At 44.7% G+C, this 27,928-nt stretch overlaps 3 protein-coding genes across 9 annotated transcripts in view; 1 reads left to right on the plus strand and 2 right to left on the minus strand.

The window, feature by feature from the left end:
• Nucleotides 1-5,128: 5,128 nt before the first annotated feature.
• LOC121488688 (acyl-CoA-binding protein-like) lies at nt 5,129-13,406 on the minus strand. The gene is made up of 3 exons (XM_041751035.1): nt 13,380-13,406; nt 12,038-12,208; nt 5,129-5,615 (listed from the first exon to the last, which is right to left on the minus strand). Exons 1-3 carry the CDS (start codon nt 13,404-13,406, stop codon nt 5,388-5,390), a joined length of 426 nt encoding a protein of 141 aa, XP_041606969.1. The 3' UTR covers nt 5,129-5,387.
• A 2,868-nt stretch (nt 13,407-16,274) lies between these two features.
• Nucleotides 16,275-17,577, plus strand: CLDN23 (claudin 23). Its single transcript, XM_041752756.1, has one exon. It carries the CDS (start codon nt 16,385-16,387, stop codon nt 17,150-17,152), a length of 768 nt encoding a protein of 255 aa, XP_041608690.1. The 5' UTR covers nt 16,275-16,384; the 3' UTR covers nt 17,153-17,577.
• Nucleotides 17,578-25,859: 8,282 nt separating this feature from the next.
• LOC121490090 (prolow-density lipoprotein receptor-related protein 1-like) overlaps nt 25,860-27,928 on the minus strand; it is a 43,754-nt gene continuing 41,685 nt past the window's right edge. For 6 of the 7 annotated variants that reach the window (XM_041753696.1, XM_041753693.1, XM_041753695.1 and 3 more), the window contains one exon: nt 26,011-26,817. In XM_041753696.1, coding sequence (XP_041609630.1) covers nt 26,670-26,817 — 148 coding nt within the window. In that variant the 3' untranslated portion in view covers nt 26,011-26,669. The other variant, XM_041753692.1, reaches the window with a different exon arrangement.

A 27,928-nucleotide genomic window follows, 5' to 3' on the forward strand; every position in this document is an offset into this window, starting at 1 on the left:
TCTACTTTCAGAAATGTTCTATTGTATTTCCAGGGATGCCTGGGTGGCTCAGCGGTTGAGCATCTGCTTTCAGCTCAGGGTGTGATCCCTGAGTCCCAGGATCGAGTCCCGCATCGGGCTCCCTGCATGGAGCCTGCTTCTCCCTCTGCCTGTGTCTCTGCCCCCCTCTCTGTGTGTGTGTGTGTGTGTGTGTGTGTGTCTCTCATGAATAAATAAACAAAATCTTTAAAAAAAAAAAGATACACCTAAATACTGCCTTTTATTTCAAGTCACTACACACTATCAACATGAATACACTACTCTCTGCTATACTCTTGAGACTTACAGGTTCCCATCTTTATTATATTTTGGAAACATTATAAAGGTTAACTCACTCATCTTTTTTTTTTTTTTTTAAGCAAGCTCCATCCCCAGCTTGGAGCCCAATGCAGGGCTCGAACTCACAACCATGAGATCAAGACCTGGGCTGAGATCAAGAGTCGGACACTCAATCAACTGAACCACCCAGACGCCCCACTCATTCATCTTTATAACAATCTGGTTGAGTAGAAGCTAACTGCTCCATTTTATACTTAAAGAGAAAAGCTAAGATTCTGAGAGCCGAACTTGCCCAAAGGCAAAGTGTGGCAGAGCCAGGCTTCCACTCACATCTGTTCAGCTTCAAAGCAGACACTAACTACCTTCTCTCCACAGGTCTGAAAGTCACTTCTCGCTGCACCTCTGAATTCACATCAGGAAAATAAGGAGGTTGGAGCCCACCTTCCCACGGGCCTTCTAGCCCCAACATGTGTTTCTATGGACACACCATGGTGGGCTTGCCCGTTTCTCTGTTGCTGGGTTTTGTCTGGGTCTTTCTGATGTGGAATAGGGTCAGGAACTAAAGTGAGCCTGTTCAGTCATTAACATTATATGTTGTTATTGATTCAGGTGAACAGAAAAACTAATAAAATGCCTGACCGATGGCACCAAACTTCGTGCAAACAACTGACAAGTTTTACGAGTTTAACAGGTTCTGTTTTGAATTCCTTCCACAAACTGGAGGTGGAGAACAATGCTGGCCTGGTGAGAAAGTGGTCTTTCTCATTTGCTAGCTACCTGACTAACTAAATCCTACACCAACCGGATGGTGAGTAATGCACATTTCTGCAAGTTTCGCTATGATGTGCTTGTGAAATCACTATCCAGATGTTAGGGATGTAAAACCCCTCTGTTTTGCACACTCAGATCCTTTCAGTGAAATTCTCCACCACCACCCCCGACGCCCCCCCTCCCACCGCCCGGTCTCTATTGATGTGAAACATAACTGTGAACAGGAGCAAGACAGGACAAAGAACTTTCCAGCCATCTGCACTGTTTTCTCCTCTTAGCAATGACTGGCAGAGAATGAAAATGTGCAACTGTCCCGACACAGGGGATTATCTTCGCTCTGAGAAGAAGAAGGGAGATACTTTTTCTTATATTCCTTTTTCATTAACAAGTCCAAGGGATCCGTCAGGCAAAACAACATTTATTAACTTTTACTCTGTCCCAATAAATTAAATCTTATAGGATGGGGCAATAGTTTCCTTTAAAGGCACTATACTTTTGATATCTTTAGGCTAAAACCTCCCCCTTTAATCTAATTTAAACCTCCTGATTGAGTCTATGGACTAGCAGTATACAGTTTTTGCCCATTACTAGGTTAAAGGCATTTCTCACATGTATTCAGACATAGCATAATATGGTAAACACAACATTGGGTCATTCATAGAATTGTATTACCTGTTTAGTAACCACAAGAAAGTGTCTTGAGAGTTCTAGGAAGAAAAAGAGAGAATATTTTTCTTGATATTCTTAAGTGTACAGTGTTCACCATGATATTTAAAGTTACCTTCCCACAGAAGAAATAACGTAAAAATGAGAAAATGAGATGTATGGTCATTCTGTTAAAAGTAAGTTGGATAGTTAGATAGACAGGGCCAGGGCCCCAACCAGAAGATATGGAGTCAGCACAGCTAAAATCAAACAGCACTGACATCCTATTTTTAGCTCAGACAGGACCCTGCTAGCATTCTGCTTTGCAGCCTTTGCAGAAATGACTTCTGCAAAATGTTCTAAAATAAGGCAATCAACCACAAGGTGTTTGTCACTATCACGGGCAAGGGGCGGTGAAGACCTAAGCCCCCAGATGTCAGAAAAAAAAAAAAAAAAGGACCGTCAGCACGTGTCTAACACGTAGACAGATACAGGACTAAAGCCCTGATCAGCAGGACTCAGCACACCTGATGGCTTGTGATAGCTCCTTAAAAAAACTCATAAAACCCCCTAAACTTAGAAACTCTGAGGGCAACCCACTCAGGTCCCCTTCCTCTCCAGGAGCTTTACACTTTTGTTCAATAAACTTTGCTTTGCTGCCCACCACTCTTCTTCTGGTCTCCCTCACTATTCTTGGAAGCGGCAGGACCAAGAAACACGGGCACTAAAGTGGACCAAAAATCCTGAAATGATTTTGTTTACCAATCTACAATACAGTTACTATCAATCTACAATATTCTTGAAGTTCAAAGTCAAAGTCAAGGTGAAATGCGAATTTTGAGGCTCATGACTGATTGAAGTGTTGAATTTTGCCCTTGCTATTTGTTGCTATACAGTGTTTCTATATCATGTATAAACATGAAAAATATTTGGAAATATAGAAAAATAGCACCCAATTTTCTTCCTGGGATAAGTGCATATCATTTCTTGTGCGTGCATTTCTGTGAACAAGTCAATGTTACATTACAACAGAATTCAGCTGTTTCACTTTCACTTAAGACTGGGCCTAGTTGTGGCCATAGAAGATGGTGCATTCACAATTGTGAAAGAGATAGTTGTGTCATAAGAATATGGAACTTGGCTTTCAAAGTCAGAAAAATGGAGGAACTTAACTGACCATGAACTTTCAAAAATCGTGTTTTTCAAATTTAAAAAAGTCTACAGGAAAGAAATTTTGAAAATTTATGAAAGCTCAAAGAAAATGAAAAGCAATCGTAAATCACGCATATCACATCAGGAGCAGCTAGCATTTTAGTATATCTCCTTCTAGTACTTTCCAATACACGCATATATAATCTCTTTAACATAATTGGTTTCATACTGCAATACTATTTTAGAATCTGTTTATTGTTAAGGGTAGTACAGTGAATACCCTTGTAGTTAAGGTCCTTCCATATCCTCAGTTTATTTCCTTGGAGCACATACCTAGAACATTAGTTCATAAATCGAAGAGACAGCACGTGTCTAAGGCTTTAAAAAACAAACTGTAACGTCACTACAATAAACAGACTACTTACTTTCCCTCCAGTAATGACTTTGTCCCCAACTCTAGCCAAAATTCAGTAGCATTTTTCCCCCTTCACTGGTTCCAGTTTAAGAAAACTGGTTCCCCTATGTTTGATTTTGGATTTATGTGAATAAAGGAGTCACTTAATTGATCACCTTTGAATATACTTATTAGATATTTATTTTCTTCTGTGACTGGGCATTTTCTTTCCCATTTTTCACTCTAGTATTGTGTTTTTATTGATTTGCCATATAGATATGACTGCTTTTCTGCCACAAAAACTAAAAAGATTTGTCCAAATTTTGAGACATTATTAAATTAAAAATGTTAAGTTTCCATATAGTTAAGTTTATCAAGCTTTTTCTCTATAATTGTCATCTTTGATGTTTTGCTTAGAAAGCTTTTCCACAGACTAATATTTACTCCCCCTCTACCTCCTTTCACTTCTTTCAGGATTCATTTTTATATGAAACTAAGTAATCCAACCTAGACTTTTTTCCTTTGTTTTTTTACATATTTTGTGATGTAGAGACTTATATGTTTTTTCTTCCTTCAAAGCTCAGCAGTTGCCATAACACTATGCCTTTCTCTACAAGTTGAAATCCCACTTTATCATATTTATAAGTTTGTACATAACTAGGGTCTCTTTTTGGCCTTGACTGTATTTTACTAATCCACCTTCCTATTCTAGTGCTAATTCCACACTATTGAATTATTAATTACAGCTTCAAATCACATTTTTTTTTATTTTCGACATTCTAGGTTTATTGAAATAAATTCACACATAGTAAAAGGAAACATTTATAGCTATAAAGTAGACAAACACAATTATGTAAGCCACTACACAATTATGTTACAGAATTTTTTCATCACCTAAAAAACTACCTTGTACCATCTTGTCAATTCCTTCTACCAACCCCAACCTCTGAAAACTACTTATCTAATCTCTGTATTTGTTAACTATACTTAGGTTGAATTCGATTTAGAGTCACAGACATTGCATAACTAAGAGTGAGTTCCTACATAGTCTTTAACTAGCTTCATGCAGTGCTGACCCTTTACATAACCACAACGCGGTCACAAAACCAGTAAATTGACAGGGTATGCTAGCATTGACCAAACTAAAGACTATTCAAAGACTTCACCATTTTTAAAATGAATTCTACTTCTGCTTTTCCTCTTGGTGCCTCATTCTATGAAACTTTCCATTCAAGGGGAGCAGCGACATCGGGAAGACTGGAGCCTGCTTTTATATATATAATTTATTATATTATTATTATATTATTTATAATATAATATATATTTTTTTATTGAAGTTTGATTAAAGCACATTTAACAGCCCGAGTATGCATGCCCTTTTCATTCTGCTCTTTCCAGAAATTTCTTAATGTATTTCATTCATTTATTTTTCCAAATAAACTGAAATTACCTATTCGATCCTTGCATGACTTTTTATTGGATTGCATTGAATCTTTACATTAAGTTGGAAAGCATTACTATCATTATAGTACTTGGTTTTTCCATTTAGTGGTTTGCCATGGTTACCATGTGGTATAAGTTCTGGTACACACACAAAAAATTGTAAATAAAAAAAATGGTATCTCAAGGACCTACAGGAACCTAGTCCATGGCATGGCAAATATTTTTGCTTTGGAGTAGACAGGAATGGACAGAATTGAAGAGAAGCAGGCTATCTATGTGAAGCCACAGGAACCACTGGATCCCAGGAATGCCTCACCCACACCATGCAGACCCATTTTTGTACAGCAGCAACCTGATGCTAAGGCAAGAAGGGTTGAAGCCTTTAGAAGATAAAACTTAAGCAAGTTTTTTTTTTTTTAAAGTAGCAAATGCAACTTTAATTGATTTCTGGATAAAAACTACTCAGTGCAGGTCAGTAACCATGGCAGCCCCTACTCTGTTGGAGCCATGTCCTGCATGGTCTTCAGGACCTAGGTTAACGGGCTATTTGCATGATTTCATGTCATCCACAGTATTAGAAAAACAAGGCATTAGATCAGTTTAGACAAAATGCACTGCTGGCAGCCAAATCCAGTCGTTATATTCCATATTTTTTCTTTAGATCTTATACTTTGTTGACGTAAGCTTTCATGGCATCTTCCTTGGAAGTCCCTTTCAGCTGATTCCAGGCATCCCACTTGGCCTTGCCTCTGAGATCCAACAGCCCAGGCCGTTCTGTGTTTATGTCACCTACAGTTGCTTGTTTGTAGTGGCTGTAGATGAACAACATCTCATCATCTGCTGGCTTGGTCTTGAGGTGCTTAACATCCTCGGCAGCTTTGTCAAACTCAGCCTTTTTTTTTAAGTGGCATGATACCTTCTGATATGTAAAGAGGGAATGGCAAATAAATTCTTGCTTTAGATAGGCAATCACCACACAGAATGAAATGTAGTAAATTAGAAACCATATACCATCATAGAAGCATTATTCACAAAAGCCAAAAAGTGGAAGCAACCCAAGTGCCCATGGACAAATGACTGGATAAACAAAATATGGTATACACATACAATGAAATAGTCTTCAGCTTTAAAAAGAAAGAAAATTCTGACAGATGCTACAACATGGATGGACCTTGAGGACATTATGCTAAGAGAAGTCAGCCATGAAAAGAGAGTGTGTAATTCCACTTATATAAATTGCACAAAATAGTCAAATTCATAATTTTTTTTAAATGATGTATGCTCTGAGTCGCCTGGATGGCTCAGTCAATTAGGTGTCTTACTCTAGATTTCAGCTCAGGTCATGATCTCAGGGTGGTAAGATGGAATCCAGCATTGGGCTCTGCGCTCAGTGGGGTGTCTGCTTGAGATTCTTTCTTTCTCTCTCCCTCTTCCCCTCCTCCCTCTAAAATGAATAAATAAATCCTTAAAAAAATAAAGTTATGTACACTGTAACTTCCTTATGTGTCATTTTGTGGAAATTTTACAAAACTTCTTTCATCAATTTAGGACATATTTATATATTCCAACAATTGAGTGCCTACTCTGAGCTGGGTGCTATTCTCAGTGCCAAGATACAACCACAAACAAGACCAGCAAAGTGGGTAGTGTTTGGAACTCAATGCAGTAGGAGAAACAGGCTATAAACGGATCAATAAATAATTAAAAATATATATATATTGGTAGTGATAAGTTCCATCAAGAAAATAACTTAGGCAGCTGACTGGGTGCTACTTTACATTAGATAAACAAAAGTGGCAGCAGCTCTTCTTGCCCACGGGTACTGTCCGAGTACTTTAATAAAACCACCATTTTGCACCAAAGACAGCTCAAGAATTCTTTCTTGGTCGTTGGCACTGGACCTCACCTATATTCCAAAAACTTCATCATTTGTCACCCAAATGTGGGGCTTTGAGTCTTTACATCTGGACTCTTGAGTTTCAGTGCAAATTTGGTGAGTACTTTCCTCTTCTCTTCCTTTACTCTCATTCCAGGGGCCCTTCGAGAAGTTGGTCTTACTGGAACACCCCATGCCGATTGCTCAGGCTGTGGTCCTCTAGCCCGTGGCTGCTCTATAGGGAGGAGTCTGCCTTTTCCCTGGAAGCTAGTACCCTGACCTGGATGGTAAGAAACTTGATGCCCTCTCTTAATTCCTGTCCTCATACAAAGTTGTCTGTCTTTGGCAAGGGACAGCCACCTAAATCACCAGGACGGCTGTCAATCTGAAGATTCCCGTGTGAGGTTTCCTCCTCATTGGTCTAATGTGATCCCCTCCACACCCCTGGTCTAGCCACTTCTGGCCATGAGACCTCCACTGGGAGCCCCCCAAAACCAGTACCCGATTGAATTAAACCCACCTGGGGACCGTTTCTTAGGGAAGTTAGCTGTAGAGGCTACATGTGTTGGAATGTCGCTTAGACCATGACGGATTTCTATCTTTACTGTTTTCTGTCATTGTCCTCTACTAACTACCTAAGCTACAAAATCCAGTAATTTCCCCTTGTAAAACTTTTCCAGTGTTCTTTATGGGTTAAAAACAGTGGGTTTTACCTTCAAGGTAAGATGAAATAAGGTGTGACCTCCACAGCACGACCTTCACGGCACAATCTTCAAGGCACAGGATTTCGGTCCCTAGGCCAGCACCCATCAGTACCCTAGGCTATGATGGGGAAACGGGGGAGGGCAGGACTCCCTCCTCCAGGGGCCTTTAACAGCTGCGGTGATCGTTGCAATTTTGTTTAGGGGACACCTCAGGTGGCTTTGACACTAGGAACCTCTGACATATCTTGCGTGTAACACACCACCCAGGAGTCAGGGGGGTCTTTCTTTGGTAATGGACCTTCTTTACTCTTCTCTTGGAGCATGGGAACTCCTTTCTTCAATCCCCAAGGACTCTCCCTTGGGGTGCCTTTTAACCCACTGGAGACAATTCAGATTGCAAAATTTAGGAAAGGACCAAACTCCTCTAACACTGCATGGCCTCAGTGGGACCTATCCATTAGATCTCTTCTGCAGGAAACAGGGCAAGTGGCCCCAACGTGTCAGCTAGTAAACTCCTTCCTGACTTGATAATAATGACCTAAATAAGCCTCCTCCGAATAAACTCAGGTTGCTAGAGGAAATACAGGCCCTCCCAGACGAAGTGGACTCTGACTCTTTCTCTCACTGTTCCTCCTCCTAATAGATATGGGGGTTCCTCCCTCACTCATTTCCCTGATTAACGGCTATAATTAGACTAACGGAGGTTAGTCTACCTCGGGTTGGGTACTTTAAAGAATATTCCCAAGCAGTTGCTGACATTCTTTGTTTCAGGGAAATTCCCTGTCTTCTCAGGCCTGACGTGGACTGCCCATTCCCCTTGCTGGTGGGAAAACATGGTGTCTGCTCCTCTCTGGAGCTGATGAGCTCTAGAACCAGGAACCCTTTCTCTGCCTTCTGGCAGTACTTCCCCTCTTCTGCACCCCCTGCCCTCCCCATTTCTGCATCACCTTGGGTGCGGCCTACATAACTGGCTTCTAGACCATCTTTGGTGCCTCTGGCACCATTGGCTCCTCCTACCCTGGCTCTCAGGAGCAAAAAAGAGCACCCCCTGGACTTAAGAACGCCCACTCCAGATTTCCCCACCAGTGTCTCTGGTAAAAATGGACAATGGGGAGGATCCTGATGGAAGACAAATAGGTATGCAAAGTAACTTAAATGGTCTAAGGTAGACCTTTTTTTTTTTTTTTTAAGATTTTTTATTTATTTACTCATGAGACACAGAGAGAAAGAGGCAGAGACACAGGCAGAGGGAGAAGCAGGCTCCATGCAGGGAGCCCAACGTGGGACTCGATCCCGGGTCTCTAGGATCAGGCCCGGGGCAGAAGACAGCACAAAACTGCTGAGCCACCAGGGCTGCCCAGGTAGACCGTGTCTTTAAAGTTACCAGCATTAAGTGAGAAACTTTTATTCTACCAAGGTTTGCTGAACGGTCAAAATAAGCTCGTTACCTCTGCAATTTGTTAGCAAAAGATAATTTGAAATGCTGGTTAACTGTCTGTCTCAAAGTTTTCATAAGTAATTGTTAAGACAGCTTTCAAAGTCTTTGGTAACCTGAAACTTTATGAAGTTTTGCTTGGATGATTATCTAGGTCTTTTGCAAATAGGATAAAGTGCTAAAGTATTGATTACTGGATGTAGGTTTGTGCTTTGACTTCTTACTGCAAAGAAAATAAGGGAAGCAATGCTATATGTAAGATAGAGCTAAGGAATGGAAATATAACTTTCTAAGTTTTTTTTTAATTTACTTATTTTTTTAACAATAAATTTATTTTTTATTGGTGTTCAATTTGCCAACATACAGAATAACACCCAGTGCTCATCCCGTCAAGTGCCCCCCTCAGTGCCCGTCACCCATTCACCCCCACCCCCCGCCCTCCTCCCCTTCCACCACCCCTAGTTCATTTCCCAGAGTTAGGAGTCTTCATGTTCTGTCTCCCTTTCTGATATTTCCCACACATTTCTTTTCCCTTCCCTTATATTCCCTTTCACTATTATTTATATTCCCCAAATGAATGAGAACATATAATGTTTGTCCTTCTCCGATTGACTTATTTCACTCAGCATAATACCCTCCAGTTCCATCCACGTTGAAGCAAATGGTGGGTATTTCTCATTTCTAATGGCCGAGGAATATTCCATTGTATACATAAACCACTTATTCATGAGAGACCGAGGGAGAAGCAGGCTCCAGGCAGGAAGCAGGATCATGCCCTGGGCTGAAGGCGGTGCTAACCGCTGAGCCACCCAGGCTGCCCTAACTGTCTGAGGTTTTAACAAACTTCCCAAGATTTGAGTTGTAAATGAAGTCTCTTTAATTCACTAGGCCTTTTTATTTGGTTTGTTAAGTTACTCTGGAAACACTGTTAAATAAGTCTTAGGTTATGTTTGGGTAAATGCTATAACTATTCTAGAGGTTATATGCAATTCCTAAAGCTTTAATATGTTTTAATATAAGGTCATCACTTGATATTTTGATCATTGAAGTGTTACGTGTCACAGAAATAAGTAGATTTCCTTCAGCTATGTTGTAACATCTCAGATCTTTAACCGTGCCCTTTTTTTTAAAAAAAAAAAAAAAAAAGATTTTTAAAATGTATTTATTCATGAGAGACACAGACTGAGAGAGAGAGAGGCAGAGACATAGGCAGAGGGAGAAGCAGGCTCATCACAGGGAGCCTGGTGCGGGACTCAATCCTGGATCCTGGGATCACAACCTGAGTGGAAGCCAGATGTTCAACCACTGAGCCACCCAGGTGTCCTGAACAATGTCTATTTTTGAGTCTTGTCCTTTTTAATTGTTCTTACTCTCTTACAAAATGAGTTTCATCTTCAAGATTCATATAAAGTATCTTTAGGACAAATACAAGTTCTTGAGATCTTCTAGGTCAAAATTAAAATGGGTAAAAATATCCAGAACTAACTAAAGTTGCATTCAAACTAAACAAGAATAGTAACATGGGACTAAAACCAAGAGGATGATAGTTTTGTAACTCCTGGTTTGAACCACTGCTGGTTCTGTTTGCTCTCCCAGGTTAAAACTTTCTCTTAAGATAGCTGATTTACAGAAATATGATAAAGTATTCATTTGTAAGCAAATTAAAGCATTTAACTTTTCTCTCTACATGAACCCTCCGGAATTTAAAAGTTATCTCAAAGAGTATTTTTTCTTCCATGGCAATCATGGTCATTTGCATAAGTTCAATAAGAATCTGTTCTTGTAACACAACACCATTGGAAATATTGGTTATTTTACCAAAAGTTTGATTGGAATGTCATATTGAGAGACATGCATAGACTCGGATATAACCAAACAGCTTTAAGGAACTAAGGCTGACTTTATGAAACCTGGAGCCATAGGCCACTTGGAAATGTTAGCCCGATGCCTTGCTGATGGAGTTACCAGCAGCCTCACCAAGTGAGTAAAGAATGTCACTTCCTGGCAGGTGCAGGAACCTCAGGATACCTTGGGGACCTCATGAAGAGGAATCTGCCCAAACCTACAGGTATTGTAGGCATGTCTGATGGGCAAGTACTTGGCTTGATTTCTGACCTGAAGAGGCTACCAAAAGTTCAACCTAGAGATTCCTTATAAAAAAGTTTCAGCAAAGCAGATTCTAGAAGGATTTATATGATCAATCATTCTTGCTGAGCTTATGTCAATAATTAGGGCGAGTTTGTCAAAATTGGAATTGTTTCACAAACTGGCCTTAATTTGATTATCTCTGGAAATGAGGCTTATTTTAGAGAGAAAAATTGTTTTTCAGTAACACCTTTGTGAATGTAAAATTCTATTTCTGATTGTCTTCAAGTGTTTACCTAATCTAGGCAACTTGAGATAAATTTCAGAGAAATAGCTTTTCTATTTCTACACAATAGTTCATGTATAGATGATCTTTATGCTTTTTATTCTGTGGGGATAATAATAAGGCCCCATGGGCATACAATTTTAAAAAAGAAAAAAAAAGGACTGATTCCTCAACAATTGTATAACTCAGCTAGCACTCTAACCAATTCTCTGTGGCTGGGATGGCAATCAGTTCCCTGAAAGCCAGAACATACCCCACTCTAGGGTTAACTATGGACTTAACGGAGATAATGGATGACCCACTGGCTATATCACTCTAATTCGTGGCCATGGCTTTAATAGGTCATGGCTGGATAGGCCACTATACTCTGGGCTTTGCCTGGATGCACAGATGCATCATTACCATTACCAACCCAGGCAACTTTCCAAATTTAAAACAACTTTGAACATGTTTTTGTGTTTCATTGTTATGACCACCTAGCATCCATATTGGTTCCCTCTTTGAGACCAGAGGATGTTGTTTGGAACATAGAACCTCTTAATAATACAGGGTCAAAGCCCTAAATGACACTCAATGTAGAGTTTCTCTACTGATTACTAAAGTAACACAAATGTGTAAAGCAGTATTACAAAATAGAATGGCATTAAAAGTTTTAACTGTTGCACAAGGTAGAACTTACACTATCATTAAAAAAAAAAAAAAAAACAAAAACAGAATGCTGTTATATACATTCCAGATTACCACAAAATATTTCTGGGTTTCTACCTGACATGAATACTCAAACTGGTGCTTTAAATAATCTCTCTTTAGTGATTGCTTTAAACTTCTGGACTGGAGGAAAATTATCAAAGGTCAACTATCAAAGGTCTTCACTTTCTCATTATAATATTCACTTTCATTTTGTTATTTCTGGTGTCTCCCTGCCTACCTGCGGAGATTCCTTCACTGCCATAACTTCCAGCTCGTAGATGATCCTATCTTCTGAAGGAGGTTCATGTGTTGTCCTCGTTGGATTCAGCTGCCTTCTCCTTTTTATAACTCCCTGATATGTTTCCCAACTGACCAATATAGATCCATAGGTGGGGACATCTTTATGTCCCTACTCAGCAGGAGGAGGTTAGAGAAGATGAGACCTTCCACCTTCAATAACCTTGAGGATTTAAGGGTCAATACTGTTCAGGGGGGAATGATGAGGGAGCAGGGTTAGCTGAGGACAAAGCACAGCTGATATCCCACAAAGATACTCCCCACCCCCAGGGGGTGGGAAATGTGTGACATTCTTCAGGAAGCTTCCAATTGTCTTGATGCCTTGCTAGAGGGAAAAACAATCTTTAACTTGACAATGACAAGGCCTCCAGTATCTTGTAGGTCCTCTTGAACCTATGAAAATCCTTTTGGAATCTCCCTTTTCCTTCCCCCCCTCAACTCCTGGGCATATAATCACCCAACCCTCACAGGCCCAGGGCAGCTTCTCCTGCTCATGGGTCCTGTCCCCAGGCTTTAATAAAACCACCATTTTGCACCAAGAAATTAAGAAAAAATTAGATATCAAAAGTTATATATATTTTTTTATTTTATTTTATTTTATTTTATTTTTACAATATTAAGCACAAAGGCTAGAGAAAGAGCTGTTGGGCTACTTGCCAACAAGGAAAGTTAATGCTATATTGAAGGGACTTAGTTCAATTCAGGCTGTTTTCACACTATTTTAAAATAATGAAAAAAATAAAATAATGATTAGAGTGTAATTCCTTATCATTTATTTTTTATTTTATAACCTATTGAATTTGCCTTTGGAAGACTAGCATCAGTGTTTAGGGCCTTCATCTGTGGAGAGTAAAAGGAAAGGACCTTGCAGCACACTGATCTGGTGGGTCCCTCTTGGCCTCCCAAAGTTTGCAACATGACTTCCAAGATCAAGTCACTGCAGAAGATTGGAATTGTGTACCAGGTGTTCTCTGTGACCCAGCCTGGGAGGGCTAACAGAGGACTTGGCTTCACTCCCTGTAGAATGACTGGCTAGGAGCTCACTATTCATCTGGAAACCTAGGGCAACGTGAGTAGATTCTTGTCTTATCATAAGACCCGTCTTCAGAAAAGAAAGCTATTACAGGGCCTGGGGATCAGCTTCCACTGACGGGTGCTAATCTCAGCCATAATTCATTTCTGCCACACCAGGAGTCGTGCTTTCTTCTCACTCAGCCTTACAATGAACTTGGAAGCCCATAGCACAAAGAGCCCAAGTCTACACACTCAGATGCTACCCTTACGCCATCATTTCTCTCCTTTTCTACCATAGAACGTTACCCCCACAGGGCTACACTTCTTTGTCATGAATATCTGGAGCTAGCCCATATTTCATTGTTTTCTATGCTAACGAAAAGCAAGTGTTCATACAACAAACAAGAAAATTTGTTTACTGAGACACATTAGCAACCTGTTTTCACCAGGTAGTCACCTGTAAGAGAAGCCTGTGGATCCTGTGTGCAAGAATGCAGGGCAGAAGGAAATACAATTGATTTGTTGAGTGGCTACTACAGCCAGGCCCTGAGATGGATTTCAGGGCTCAGCAGAACAAGGCAAAGGTTACCCCTGCCCTAGCTGGACAATCAGGTGGTTCAAGGAATGAGGAAATGTGGCAGGTCTCTAGCAGGAGAGAGTGTATGGCAGGACCCAACAGGAAAAGTCAACCCCATCCTGGAGATTGAGAAGCTCTCCCAGAGAAAAATAGTATTTAAGCAAAGACCTGAAGGGTGCCTTGGGGTCAGGAAAGGGCAAGCATGACTCTAGGAAAAGCAACAGCTTATGCAAAGATCTAGGGACAAAAGGGAACACAACACTTTGAAAAAGATGAGAAAAAAAAAATCCAAATTTGGGGGGAAGTGGTGTGAGGAAGGGGGGGAGGGGTGACAGGCCAGAGTGGGAGCTGGGGTTGGGCTGTAGATGGCTTAAAAGGGGTTCATGTAGGGGGCACCTGGGTGGCTCAGTCGGTTGGGCCTCCAACCCTTGATTTCAGCTCAGGTCATGATCTCAGGGAAGTGAGATCAAGCCCTAAGTCAGGCTCCACACAGGGTGTGAAGCCTGCCTAAAATTCTCTCTCTCCCCTCTTCCTCTGCATGCCCCCCACCCCCACCAACACATGTTAACTCTCTCTCAAAAAAATATATATTTTTTTAAGGGGAGGGTTGGTGTAGGCACAAGATTCAGTTTCAACTTTACAATGTCAGTTCTGAGGGCCTGTGTGGCTAAGAGAAATGGAAAAAGAAAGCATGAGTGTAGGAAACCAGCTCAAAGTCAATTTAGGGGAAAGATGATAGCATGTCATGGGCTTAGGTAGAGACAAAAAAGAAGTCCAAGGGCAAGAGGCAGATTTAGGACGCAGAGCAGATTCACGTCCACCCCCCAGGTCACACTGCCTGGGATTCATTCATTCCACATGGGACTCTAAATGATTCAGATCCCTAAAAGTCTTTCTGAAGTCTCTCTGCTGTTCTAAACAACAGTAAAGTTAGAGATAAAGCGGTGAAATGGATTCAAAAGCAAAAATGTCCTCTCAGACCTGAAGGGGATTTCGATTGGTTTTGACCACCTAAGAATCCCCTGGGGGCTTGTAAACACACAAATCCCATCACAATGCCCTGGGGAATCCCATTCAATGGCAATCTGTGTTTTCCCTAAGTGCTGGCCCCAGGTGACCTTGAGTTCAGACCAATGAGGGAGCTGCTGGGCCGAGGGGGGGACAAGCTAATAGTCCTTTGTATGCAGTCTAAATTGCTAGACTCCACTTAACACTAAAGTCTAGAAAATGCAAAACCAATCTATGCTGACAGAAAGAAGATCAGTGGTTGCCTGGGGTTAGGGGAGTGGCAGGGGCAGATGACAGGGAGGATTTCCAAGGACAGAAAGAAACTGCTGTGGGGAATGGATGTGTTTACGACCATCTTGATTACGGTAATCTGCTTCACAGGTGTTATAGGTGTATCAAAACTTAGCAGATTTAATGTGTGCGCTACATCGTATGTCATTTATACCTCATTTAAAAATATATAGGTCAGTAACTTCCAATACTCAGTCTCAGAGAGTGTCTTAGATCAAACTTCAGAACACAACCATTCATTTTTTAGCAAGCAGGCGCAAAAGCAGTCTTTTGATCTGTTCTGTAAATTTGACGAAGTCTCAGTTCTGTCTATGTAGCATCTGTCAGGAGAGTTCACTGGAGGCAATATTCCGTAGCAGGATTAGCTAACCCTCTGGCTGAGGTCAAGAGAGATGGACTTCTCTGGCAGCCTCTAAACACAGTGATTTATAAATCAAAGGCTGGGGTGGTGTTCTTGCCTGCATCAGGTGTCTGGATTCTGATACTCTGTTCCTAGAGGGGCAAGAACATCTTGCTGGTGTTTCTAGCCAAACCACAAATCTCAGACAGGAATGACGTCACCAGTGAAAGAGCATTAGCAACAGGTATTGTGGCTGAAGCCTGTAGACTCTGCTTCTAGAGCATGACTTTTTGATTCAAGGCCCTGAAATGTCATCTAATCACCCACAGAGCAACTCAGAAGGTGAGAGCAATCAAAGTGTGCATCAAAGGATGGATGGATAAACAAAATGTGGTGTATACATACAGTGGAATATCATTCAGCCATACAATGGAAGGAAATTGGGCAGCCCCGGTGGCGTAGCAGTTTAGTGCTGCCTGCAGCCCGGGTGTGATTCTGGAGTCCCAGGATCGAGTCCCACATCAGGCTTCCTGCATGGAGGCTGCTTCTCCCTCTGCCTGTGTCTCTCTCTCTCTCTCTCTCTGTCTCTCATAAATAAATAAAAAGTCTTTAAAGAAATAAATAAAAATAATATCCTCTGGCCGCACGCCAGAAACGCGGTCCCTCCGATTCTTGGAGTCGACGAAGCCCGCTGGCCCGGGCTCCTTGGGCACCGAGGTGCGCTCCCCGGGCCCGCGGCCCGACGGGGACCCGGGGGGCGCAGCAGCCGCCTCAGCCCACCGCGGGAGGCGCCGGGACGGGCGGAGCCGGCGCCCCCACCCCCCGGGGCCCGCCCGCCCGCCCGCCCGCCGCGGAGCCGCGCCACGAGCGGGGGCGGAGCGACCTCCGCAGGCCGGCGGCGCCCGGGCCCGCGCCCCTCCCACGGGGCGGCCGCGGTTTCGGTGTCACCCGCCCGCGCGCCGGTTTCGGTGGCGGCGGGCGGGCGGCGGCGGCGCGGAGGGAGGCGGGGGCCGGGGCGGGCGGCAGGTGCGCGGGCGGCAGGTGCGCGGGGCGCCGGGATGCGGACCCCGGCCGTGATGACGCTGGGCCTGGTGCTCGCGCCCTGCGGGCTGCTGCTCAACCTGACGGCCACGCTGACGCCCGGCTGGCGGCTGGTGAAGGGCTTCCTGGACCAGCCGGTGGACGTGGAGCTGTACCAGGGCCTGTGGGACCTGTGCCGCGAGCAGAGCAGCCGCGAGCGCCAGTGCGGCCAGCCCGACCGCTGGGGCTACCTGGAGGCGGCGCCGGTGCGCGCCGCGCGGGCCCTCATGCCCTCGTCGCTGGCCGCCGCGGCGCTGGGGCTGCTGCTGGCGGCGCTCGGCGTGCGCTGCTGGCGGGAGGAGCCGCGCTTCGCGCTGGCCGGGCTGGCGGGCGTGGGGCTGGCGGCCGCCGGCCTGCTCGGGCTCGCGCCGGTGTCCTGGTACACGCACCGCCTGGCGGACCGCGCCGTCCTGCCCGCCGACGCCAGCCCGGCCACGGTGCACGTCGGCTACAGCCTGGTGCTGGGCTACCTGGGCAGCTGCCTGCTGCTGCTGGGCGGCTCCTCGCTGGCGCTCAGCCTCGCGCCCGCCTGCGCCGCGCTCCGCCGCCGCCGCCGCAAGCAGCCCCCCGGGGCGGCGCGGCGCGGCAGCCTCAGCACCGTGCAGGTCGACTGGCCCGCGCCCGCCGTGGAGCCCCGCGGCCCCGGCCCGCACCCGCCCGGCCGGGCCGCCGCCGGCTTCCCCTTGCCGCGCCCGCCGCCCGCCGCCCCCGCCGCCGCCCGGCCGCCCTGCGACTCCGACCTGTAGGCGCGGCGCCCTCGGACACCCACCCCGGACGCGTGCCTGTGACCGCTCTGGAGGCTGATCTGCTCCTGGGGCCACAGAGGCTGCTCGGACGCTCGGTCAGGTTGGCTTTGGGGTTCCCCTCGTGCAGGGCTCAGTTCCCTTCCCCAGAGGGGACGAGGCTCCTCGGGGGACGAGCTTCTCATCCTTGACGCCGGAGGACATCTGGGAAAAGGCTCCTTTGTGCACCGTGTGGACGCGATAGTCAGCAACACAGGTTCAGAGACCCTTGTAGCACCTGCACACACTATCCGGAAATGCCCCTGAACTTTACATCCCCCCGCCACCCCCCGCCACCCCGCTGTGTAACTTATTTGCCTGCAAACTCTCAAGAGACCAGTTACTGGCTATGCTTGATTGAAGCTCGTAAAATAAACTTAGAGCCGCACGAATACCAGCAGCTTTTGTGGAGTAACTTGATTGACTCATATGCACATTTCTTCAAGTATACACAGGATTCGCCTCTATCTATTTTTTTGTGTGAAAGTTCGAGGTCATTGAAGTTTCTCTCCTAGGAGCCAGGTGGGTTTGAACAGACGAACCCTATGCTGCCCTGTGCCTTGGCTACCTCACCCTGGACCTAGAGGACCATAAATAGTTGGTACACAATGGAACCCGCCCACTACATTGAGTTAAAGAACATGGGCCTAGGGGATCCCTGGGTGGCTCAGTGGTTTAGCGCCTGCTTTTGGCCCAGTGCGCAATCCTGGGGTCCCGGGGTTGAGTCCCACATCGGGCTCCTGGTATGGAGCCTGCTTATCTCTCTGCCTGTGTCTCTGCCTCTCTCTGTCTATGTCTATCATAAACAACAACAAAAATATTTAAGGAACATGGGCATAGACCTCTTGTTTATAAATAAAAGCTGAACACAGAGTTTCAGTATACACACAAAAGCTTTTTTTTTTTTGTCTCCAGTACAAACTTTGGGAGCTTAATCATTCGTTGCCAACAACACCCTGGCTGCTTCGGCACTGTTTCTGAAATCTAGCACTTATATCTTTGCCCCCTTTTAGCATAAGATTTGCTAAAAGGAGCCGACGGGCCCCACTTAAATCCCTGACTGCTTTATTTCCAAGTTCCGTGCCGTTTTTCAGCCAAGCCCAGTCTATTGTAGAGAAAGCTAGAAGCTCCAGTTTCCAGCATGAAGTGAGACTAGAAATCGTTTCCTTTTGTAAACGGTGGTGCCGAAAATCACAGGTAGGCAGCTCTGGTCCATGGAGGAGACTGAGTCGCGGGCAGGGCCAGCTCTCATTTCAAGCGGCTGATTTAAGGGCGCCTTTCCCTGAGCTGAATCTTCCCCTTAAAAGCCAACTCAGAGGTAGGAACATTCAGGTCCGTAAGCACTGGCAACAGGGCTGCAGCAGAAGGAACTAAGCAGCACACCCTACTTACTACATTGGAAGGGATAGGATACTTTCACTTCCCAAGCCCTTAATGCCCCAAATCACCTATTTCTACCTTTTTGCAACCAAACCTTTAAAGAGCAGGTGTATCACCTGGTGATCTCTTTCAAATGCAAATTGTCATGGAACTGGGCTGGAGTGAGGCCAGAAACTGACTTTCTCACTAGCTCCCAGGAGGAGCCCGAGCTCATGTCCCCCCCCTCCCAACCCCCCACCCCACCCCTCCCTGCTTAGGGCTGCAAGGCTTTCCTGGGGACCGTGCCTCACTCAAATTGCAATCCCAACGGGCTGCACAGAATCAGACCTTTGAGAGTTTGCTGCCTGGATGAGATAGGGCACTTGCTCCAGGGAACCGAGAGCCAGAAGGAGAAAAGGCAACACTGCTTTCCCTGCTAACACCTCCGAAAGGCAGGGATTGATTAAGGGTCTGGGAAGTCAGGACCCAGCAGACAACAAAGATACTGAGCTCCTAGCAAGTTACTGAATTTACTGAATCTTGCCTGCATAACAGTTCCAAATATTACTCAGGGAAGCCTGGCTGAAAACAAAACTAGCGTTTTGTTGTTTTCACTTTTCTTCCCTGCCCAATTATTCTCCTGTGGCTTATACTCAAAACCCTTGCCCCCTCCCCCATGACTAAGAATTTGTTGTCAAGAATTAGAGCTCTGTTTTTGCCCTAGCATAACAGAAATGAAACCAAAACTCCCTTTTAAAAAATGCAAACTGGTTTTTGCAAAAAAAAAAAAAAAAAAGTATTCAAGACAGCATGGAAAGGCACTCCTGCATCAGGCTGGGATCTGTTTGGGGCACACGGGTCATTCTGGGGCGACAACAGCACAAAGCGACAATGGCTTTGACACACTCAAGACCCTAGACCAGGCTGGAGCGTCAGCAGCCACCGCTGTGGGTGTGAGCTTATCCTAAACCCAACACCGGCTAGCCCGGCCGCCTCCCCACGGGGAGCACACGCTGGGGAATGGCACTGCCACCAGCCCTCCCCCGCCGCCTTGCACCATCACAGCCTGTTCTTAAGGATCCCAATCACAAAGTAGGTGTCCCCAGTTGATGGGCGAAGTCTTCTCGGGATTGCTCAAACTGTTCCTGCAAGATGAGGAATGTGTGAAAGTGGAGCAGCACCGCATTCCCGCATTCGCAGGGTTCCTGCTCCACCCGTTGGCTGGCCCGGCTCTGATCTAGAAGCCGGTCCTCACAAAGGAGGGCTGAGGCTTTCAGCACCCAAGCTGTTGAGCCCTTGCAGAAGCTGTAGGAGGTGCTGCCAGAGGTGTTCTCCACCCCTCTCCTCTGGGTTGCATGGGTCATCCAACCAGTGGGTGGGAAGACACCTGTCGTTTTGTCAGCCCATTTGTGGATACCTTGGAAAACAACCATGGCAGGCTCCGCCTTTGTGGAACCTACGCACTCAAGCATGAGAGCTCCATACAGGGAAAATGATGACTAATAGACCAGGGACAAGGACTGGAGGGAACAAGAGAGGGCCTTTTAGGCAAGATGGTCAGGAAGGAGGTGATGCTTGAGCAGAGAATGGAAAGAAGAGAGAGGGGAACATTCCAGGCCCCAGAGAACAGTGATAATGAGTTAGGGACAAATGGGGCTAGGTAGGGGGCCATGAAATCAGTCTCACAAAAATCCAAAAAATGTGGAGATGAAAGAAAACCAGAGCTAAAGCCAGACCACCCTGTCCCAGGTGCCAGAGACGGTTACTTGTGGCCAAAAAGAATTACGGGACCCTGAAAAAGGAAATAAGCCATTAAAGATGTTACCACTAGTCCCCACTCACTATGGTGATATCAGTAGATATGTTAAAAGGATTTAGGTTCCCTGGTTGGTTCTCAATAAAAGACTCAACCCTACAAGCCTCAGTGACAACCCTGTTGGGACCCCCTCACTCCTGGACAGCTTCCTCTGTATCTTTGCTTAATAAACTTCTACCCCTTTACTCATTTTCCTTTGTCCGCGAGATTCATTCTTGGATTCCGTGAGACAAGAACCAAGCTTTCCTGTTTATCAGTAGCACAGCAGGCTTGGCATCAGCATGGTTTGCTTCTGCTTCGCTCTAGAACTGCCTGCCAAGTACAGGAGCAAGCTGGAGGTACCTTTGAGTGAGGCTGGGGAACTCTTGCCCTCTACCCTTTGTCAGGGGAAGAGCTTCTTGAGGTGACAATACAGCTTGAAACAAAGTCTTTTCTAGAATGTCTTCAGAATCAAATATGAACAATTCAATGTGTGACTAACTCATGAGGAACATCCTATCCGACCGTGGTGCAGTAGGGAGAGGCAGAAATTTGAATCTCAGGATGCCTGGGGTGGCTCAGCAGTTGGGCATCTGCCTTCGGTCCAGGGCCTGATCCTGGGGGCCTGGGATCAAGTCCCACATCGGGTTCCCTGCGTGGAGCCTGCTTCTCTCTCTGCATATGTCTCTGTGTCTCTCATGAATAAATAAATAAAATATTTTTTAAAAAATGTAAAACAAAGAAAGAAATTCAAATCTCCGGGCCCTGTCACATCCCTGGAGCTGTGGATCTTGCCTCCATGCCCACCCCATATCTTTGATCTCACCTTCTTAAAATGAAGGCCTGTCAATCATGTCTTTTAAAATCTCAGGACCTTCTTTATGTGTCATCCATTCTCAGCTTAAATTCCATTCATGGCTTGGCCAAGGCCTATGTGTTCACCCCCCCCACACCCCCTAAATGGTGCTTTCCCCCATCAGCTTCGAGGGGTCATATTTGAACATATCATTCACATGTTCAAATGTGTCATTTTCTCGACGTACTTACCTTATCTCTGAATTTAATACAAGGGCATGAGGTTTCTATGTATTTTTGTAGTCTCAGAGTGGGTATTAACACTTGTTCAGGTCCGGTGAGAAATTTAATAACTTAAAGTTAGCTCTAAAATCTATTTCCGTGCCCTAAGTATCTCCTTGCCCTAGACACAACTTGTCTTGTACACAGAGAGTCATCTGTGGCCTAAGGGCACCTGCCTACAGGGGTGGGGGAGGGAGGGGTGGGAGAGGGCATAGGAGCAGCTTCATGAACTGGGTTATAATCTGCTTCTAAAGACCAGTCCAGCACAACCGGTGCCTCCTCTGGTCCCAATGCATCATGGATGAGATTTTCCCCATGTGAGGGGAACAAAGTAAGAGACACCATCATTACTTCAAATAAAAACTTGTGTGAGGCCAGGAAAGGAAAAAGAAAAGACCTGTGCACAATTCTCAATCTTCTCAATGACCTTCACACGCATTCTTCTCTTTCCTTACTGCACGCAGTAAAATTGCAGTTTTTGAATATATAGGTGAGGTTTGGTGGGGTCCAGAGCCAACGGCCAAGAAAGAATTCTTGAGACTGTCTTTGGTGCAGCATGGTGGTTTTATTAAAGCACGGGACAAGCCCCATGGGCAGAAAGAGCTGTTGCTGCTGCTCCCACTGCCCCAGGATTATTAGGAACAGATGATTATATACTTTGGGGTTGGGGGAAGTAAAGATAAGGGAAGTTCCAAAAGGATCTTCATCTACTAAAGAAGACACAGGACACCAGAGGCCTTGCTATTGTCATATCAAGGTTGGTTTCCCCCAGCAAGGCATTTAGACAGTTGGGAGCTTCCTGGAGGAAGCTATACTCTGACTGCGTCCAGTATTTGTCAAAGGGCTGCAGGTTATAGGGACATTAAATTTTATCTACGTTTCCCTCTGCCTTTGTTTCGCACATCAAAATGACCCCTTCCAGGACATCTCCATTACACAGGACTGGACACAGGGAAATAAGGACATTTGTCCAAACCAAGGAAAATGCGGACAAGGCTTTTGGGGTGGAGGGTGTGGGGCAGGCAATGCCGACCAGGTGGCCTGGTTCTCTAGTGTTGGTGAGTGGCGAGGCGGGCTTAAAACTGAGGTAAAGACAACTCTACTGCCCTCTGGTCCACCAGCCTGCCCAACACCTCTGACAGGCAGGTGGGCACAGCCGTGCTCTTAAACCAGCATGAGGTCCAGGCGCCTGGGGATGGCAGGTGCGCTCACAGATACCCAGCACCTTTGCCATTCATGTGGCAAAGGCCCCTGCCACCACTCTCCCCGATCCCCACGGTCATGTCAGTGCCTCCCAAAGAGCTGCCCCTCATCCCAGCATTGAGGGGCATTGTGATTTTAGAATTTGGGGACATGTGCTTCCTGACAGAGTAAACGCCACCCTTGAGGGATTTCAGTTTTCTCATCTGTACAACTGGGAAGGCTGAGTTAGATGCCATGATAGAGCCTTTCTAAATTTGATATCTTGAGAGTGATACCTAAGTCTTGGGAATTAGATGAGGCTGAGAGGAGAGAAGCAAATATGAACAGTGAAGCCTGAGGAAGGGGACTGACCTATAGATTTAGTAACTAGTCTGATGGCAACAAACTCCATGTTCTAGTTCCTGATTTCTCTTTTAACAGATTTTTTTAAAAAATATTTTATTTATTTATTCAGGAGAGACACACAGAGAGAGCCAGAGACATAGGCAGAGAGAGAAGCCTGATGTGGGACTCGATCCCAGGACCTGGGGATCACAACCTGAGCCGAAGGCCAATGCTCAACCACTGAGCCACCCAGGCATTCCACTAACACACCTTTTTTAACAGACCTTTCAGCAGTTAAAATAGTAGGAACACGGTGCATCCCTCCCATCATCAAGGATCTCCCCCATTTATTTCCTAAAAAGAGTATCAAGTGTTTAACCTACTTGCTATAGACTGAAAAGGTCAAGTTTTGCAGAGGGCGCTCTCAACCTAAAGCATGAACCAAAAAACTTTTTCCCAAAAAACTTTTCTAAAGCTCCTGTCCCTCCAGAGGAAAACCCAAATCTACTATCCAGTTACAGATGTCAAGTTTCTATAAGGAATTCAAATGTTTACATCTGCTATGGGGTTAGAGCTTCATCTATTTAGGTGGAAAGAAATAAAGAAATTAACACTTAATATAGAGATCATCACAAAGGCGGCTCTTACAGTTAACGTGCCATTGCTTCAAACAGGTAAGATTATGAAACTGACATAATAAAGCCAATTTTAGGAGTAGGGGTGGTTAGGCATTGTTAATCTTATGAATGAGTTCCTGACATTTAGATTTAAGTCTTTCCTGTGAAATAGACGTTCAGAGGCGTCTTGTAAATTCTTGAGTTGGGGAAGCAAAACAGGATGTGTCAAACTAGATTCAAGTGGAATGATACTTAGGCACACATTCATAGGAGGCCAAAGATAAGAAAAGACGTAGCTAAGCCCGGGCAAGGAGGTGGAAGGAAGGGGTGCCCACATGATACACAGATTTGGCAGCAGTCAGCAACCCTTTGCCCCAAGAAAAAGAAACGGTTGATGTGTCGGTGGGGGGTCTAACCAAGAAGTGAGGCTTGCAGAGTAGCAGGGGCGGGGGGGGGGGGGGGCCGGAGTAATGTTCTGGTGGACAGACTGCGGAAGTAGGAAGTAGACAGAGCTGGCCAGAACTTCAGCCTTGGAAGTCTCAGGTCTGAAGGAGGTGAAGGCAATAGCTCAAGATGTCCAAAGTGGTATTGCTGCTGCACATCATTTGTGTAGGTTTTCAAGCCAGACTCTTGTGTCTTTTTTACTCACTTCTCCTCAGATAGGGGTAGAGCCTTGCCAAGAGCCAACATGGCAGGGAGATGGCTCTTGGGAGAGGTGGCAAGAGAAACCTAAGAGTCACTCTGTGGAGGCGAGGGGTCTCAGGCACTTGGGTGCTGAACTGGTTTCTCTCAAATATAGCTAAGCACTTGGGGAAACTTAATGCTGCTCTGTGTGTCTCCCAGCCTCTGGGAGGGCGGAGCTCCCAGCATTTGTTTTTCCGGTCAAGTTGATCTGTATTTGGAATGTTTATACCTGGCTGCACAGCAGAGTTGATTTTGTGTACCATACCCACATTAATAAGCCTAGGACTTCTCATGACCCTTGGTAGCCTACCAAAATCATCCTGCAAGAAGCTAAATATGAATAGCTTAGAAAAAAAAATCCAAGCAAGGAAAGACTTCCAAGTCAAGTCGCGATTATAATTTGGACTAGGGTTCTCAGCCTCTGGTACTAGGCACTAAGCAGTGCACAGGCATTTTTGTATTTTCATGCGATGCTCCATTGGCCTGATGTGTGTTCTTTTAATCCCCTTGTTATCATTGGGGAAATAGTTTTGTGATTAAGTGTTCTGCCGAAGGTTGCTGCTGAATTTTAGACAATACTCCTGTTACCTGTGTCCCATCACAGATTTAGTGCCCTTGGAACTTACGTAAGGGTGAAGGAAGATGTATTCTGCAGGGTCAAAGGGAGTCTGGGATCTAAGTAGTATCTGCATGTTTCCCCAGCAGGCAAGAGCTCTTTGGGATGAACCCCAGTCACACTTGTAACTCTGTGTTGAGGCCCCCAGCGTCTACCCACTTTACTTCAAGTCTTAAACCATTTGTCTGCGTTTCTACATCTGTAAAGTAGATTGACCTATACAGTTGATCCTTGGGCAAACAGGGGTTGGGGCGCCCACCCACTGCAGTAGAAAATCCACATATAACTTGACTCCCTCAGAACTTAACAGCCTACTATTGCCCAGAAGCCTTACCTGTAACAGTCTGTTAAAACATATTTTGTATGCTATACGTATTATGTGCTGTATTCTGACCATAAAGTAAGCTAGAGGCAAGAAAATATTATCAAGAAAATCATGAGAGAATACATTCACAGTATTGTGTGTACTGCTTGAAAAAAACCTGCATATAAGTGGATCCGTGCAGTTCAAACCTGTGTTGTTCGAGGGTCAACTGTACTTAGCTTTAGAATCAAATGAGAGCATAAGAAAAACACCATTTGTATAGATTTTCAACAAAAGTGACTACTAACTTTGTAGTAAAATGTATCTGAGAGGGAGTGATAAAGAATACTGGAATACTTGTTACATGGCAGAAACATGACCTTTACCTAAAAGGTAAAGATTTAAGAGCGATCTTTCCCTTTTGTAAGATGGAGAAGCCCATTCAGAGCAGAAGCCCGTTCAGAGCAATTAAATACACCTCAGAGTTAGTGACAAAGCCAAGATTCAAGTCCAGAACCTCAGACTAGCACTGGGCCAGGCACGCTGGGATCAGAAAGTTTCTGTAGCTAAACCAGAACCTGAATCACATGGAGCTTGTCCTGAAATCTGACCCCACCTGCAAATATTCAGTCTTCCAACACCTACTACCAAAACCAGATGACCTCCGCCAATTTCAAAAGCAGTTATTTTAATAAGTTACCATTTCAGCACACAGTTACAGTAAGTTACAGATGTTAAAACAGTACACAATGCAATGTATAAACAATTTTTATTGAGATGTTTCAGCTCTCTTTTTATCATAAGGTTAGTCGGTTTGTAAAGAAGTTAACAGTTCCTGTAGGAAAAGAGACTTGAAATCAGAGAATATACACTAGCGTAGTTGTTGTTTTTTTTCTAAGATTTTATTTTTTAAATAACCTCTACACCCAACGTGGGGCACGAACTCACAACCCTGAGATCAAGAGTCACATGCTCCAGTGACTGAGCCAGCCAGGTGCCCCTTGATATAGATACAGATTTTAAAATATTTACTTGTTTATTTATTTATTTTTTATGTAAGCTCTATGTTCAGTGTGGGCCTTGACGTTAGTAGGCCCTGAGATCAGGAAACATTTGCTTTACTGACTGAGCCAGGTACCCCTGAATACACACTACGAAAACAAAACACAGGGGTGGTTGAGTGAAGGGGAGATTAGGAGAGATCACAGGGGGGCATAATTTTAGGGGTAACTCCAACTAACTCTAATAACATCCCACCCCACCATGGTACTGAGCCCCTTGTGGAAGTTCACCAAAATCTGAATGTCTTGATTACTACTTCATGCACATTTCACTTTGGTTGGAACTAGAGACCGAACGGAGACTAAAGATAAACAAGTCACTGAATATTAGTTTAAAACACATAATAGCATCATTCACCCAACACAAAAAGCTCTGTGAGTTAACACTGCCTACTGTCACCCAGCTCAGACTTTTCAGAAGGGGCATTCTTTGGCTGTATCTCACAATCTGTTCTCCTCAAAGACCCTTCCCAGGCATACCTGCTCATCATAGGCTTCGTTGACAAAAGTCTCACTATTCATTAGATTCTCCTCTTCTTGGCCATTTTCTTCACGGCGGGTCAAATTTCTCGATGCCACTGCACGATTTCTAAGAATCAAAGAAACAAGAGTCAAAAGAGTTGTTCCTTGAGGCTGACGCTGGGATGGGTCTATACTTAGAAAGGGCCAACTCATCTCCTATCAAAGGCCATTGCTATGGGAATTGTGTTCTGTCTTTTGGATGAATCAAATGACCTAGAATGGGTGATACCGGAGTCAATTATGATTTGTTACTAGGCATTCACTTAACCTCTGAAGTAATACATCTTTTCAACTGGGGGACACTATTAATTGGTGTTAAGGAGAACGGAATCCAAGGACAAGTTAGTGGTGCTTGGATGCTGGTGAGCTAAGGAAGTCCATCTTAACGTTAGTAAAGCTATTGACCAGTGCTCGTTGGCTTGGGCCAAGCTACACCATTTCTCCTGGGCTTTTCTTCAGTCTGTGAGTGCTGGCTTGATAGAGATTAACTTTTAAAACTTTCCTTCTCTATTTCTTGGTACATAGGCTGCCTACTGGCCCTCCCCCAGCACAGAGTGGACGGACCCTCTCCAGCATGCGTAACCTAGTAGTCAGTGTCCTCAGTTACTGTCACTTCCTATACTAAAGCCGATTTTGTCATCATCCCTACTCTAAGCCAACATTTTGCTATTTTTGTGTGTTTCTTTATATTCTCTTACTCTTAGGCAAAACAATGTGCTTTCTTTAAATCTTCCCTGAGTGTATTTCACCTCCTGCTATGGGCTGAGTTATATCCCCTCCAAGTCAGTATGTTGAAATCCTAATTCCCAGTATCTCAGAGTGTAACCATCTTTGAAGACAGTCTTTAAAGAGGTATTTATGTTCAAATGAGCTCGTCAATCTGGGCCCCAATCCAATAGGACTGCTGTCCTTATAAGAAGAGATGAGGACATAGACATGGACAGAGGGGAAGACCAGTGAAGACACAGGGAGGTAAGTCTGCATCTATAATTCAAGGAGACACCAATCCCACAGACACACTAATCTCAGTCTCGCAGCCTCCAGAACTAAGAAAACGAAATCTGTTGTTTAAGACACCCAGTCTGTGGTATTCGTTGTAGCAGCCCTGGCAAACTAACATGCCTCTGAGTTTCTCCTGCAGTTCTTGGCATGAACTTGGCCTCAATGGTAAAGAATCT

Source organism: Vulpes lagopus, chromosome 4, assembly GCF_018345385.1.
Source record: "Vulpes lagopus strain Blue_001 chromosome 4, ASM1834538v1, whole genome shotgun sequence".
Lineage (NCBI taxonomy): Eukaryota > Metazoa > Chordata > Mammalia > Carnivora > Canidae > Vulpes > Vulpes lagopus.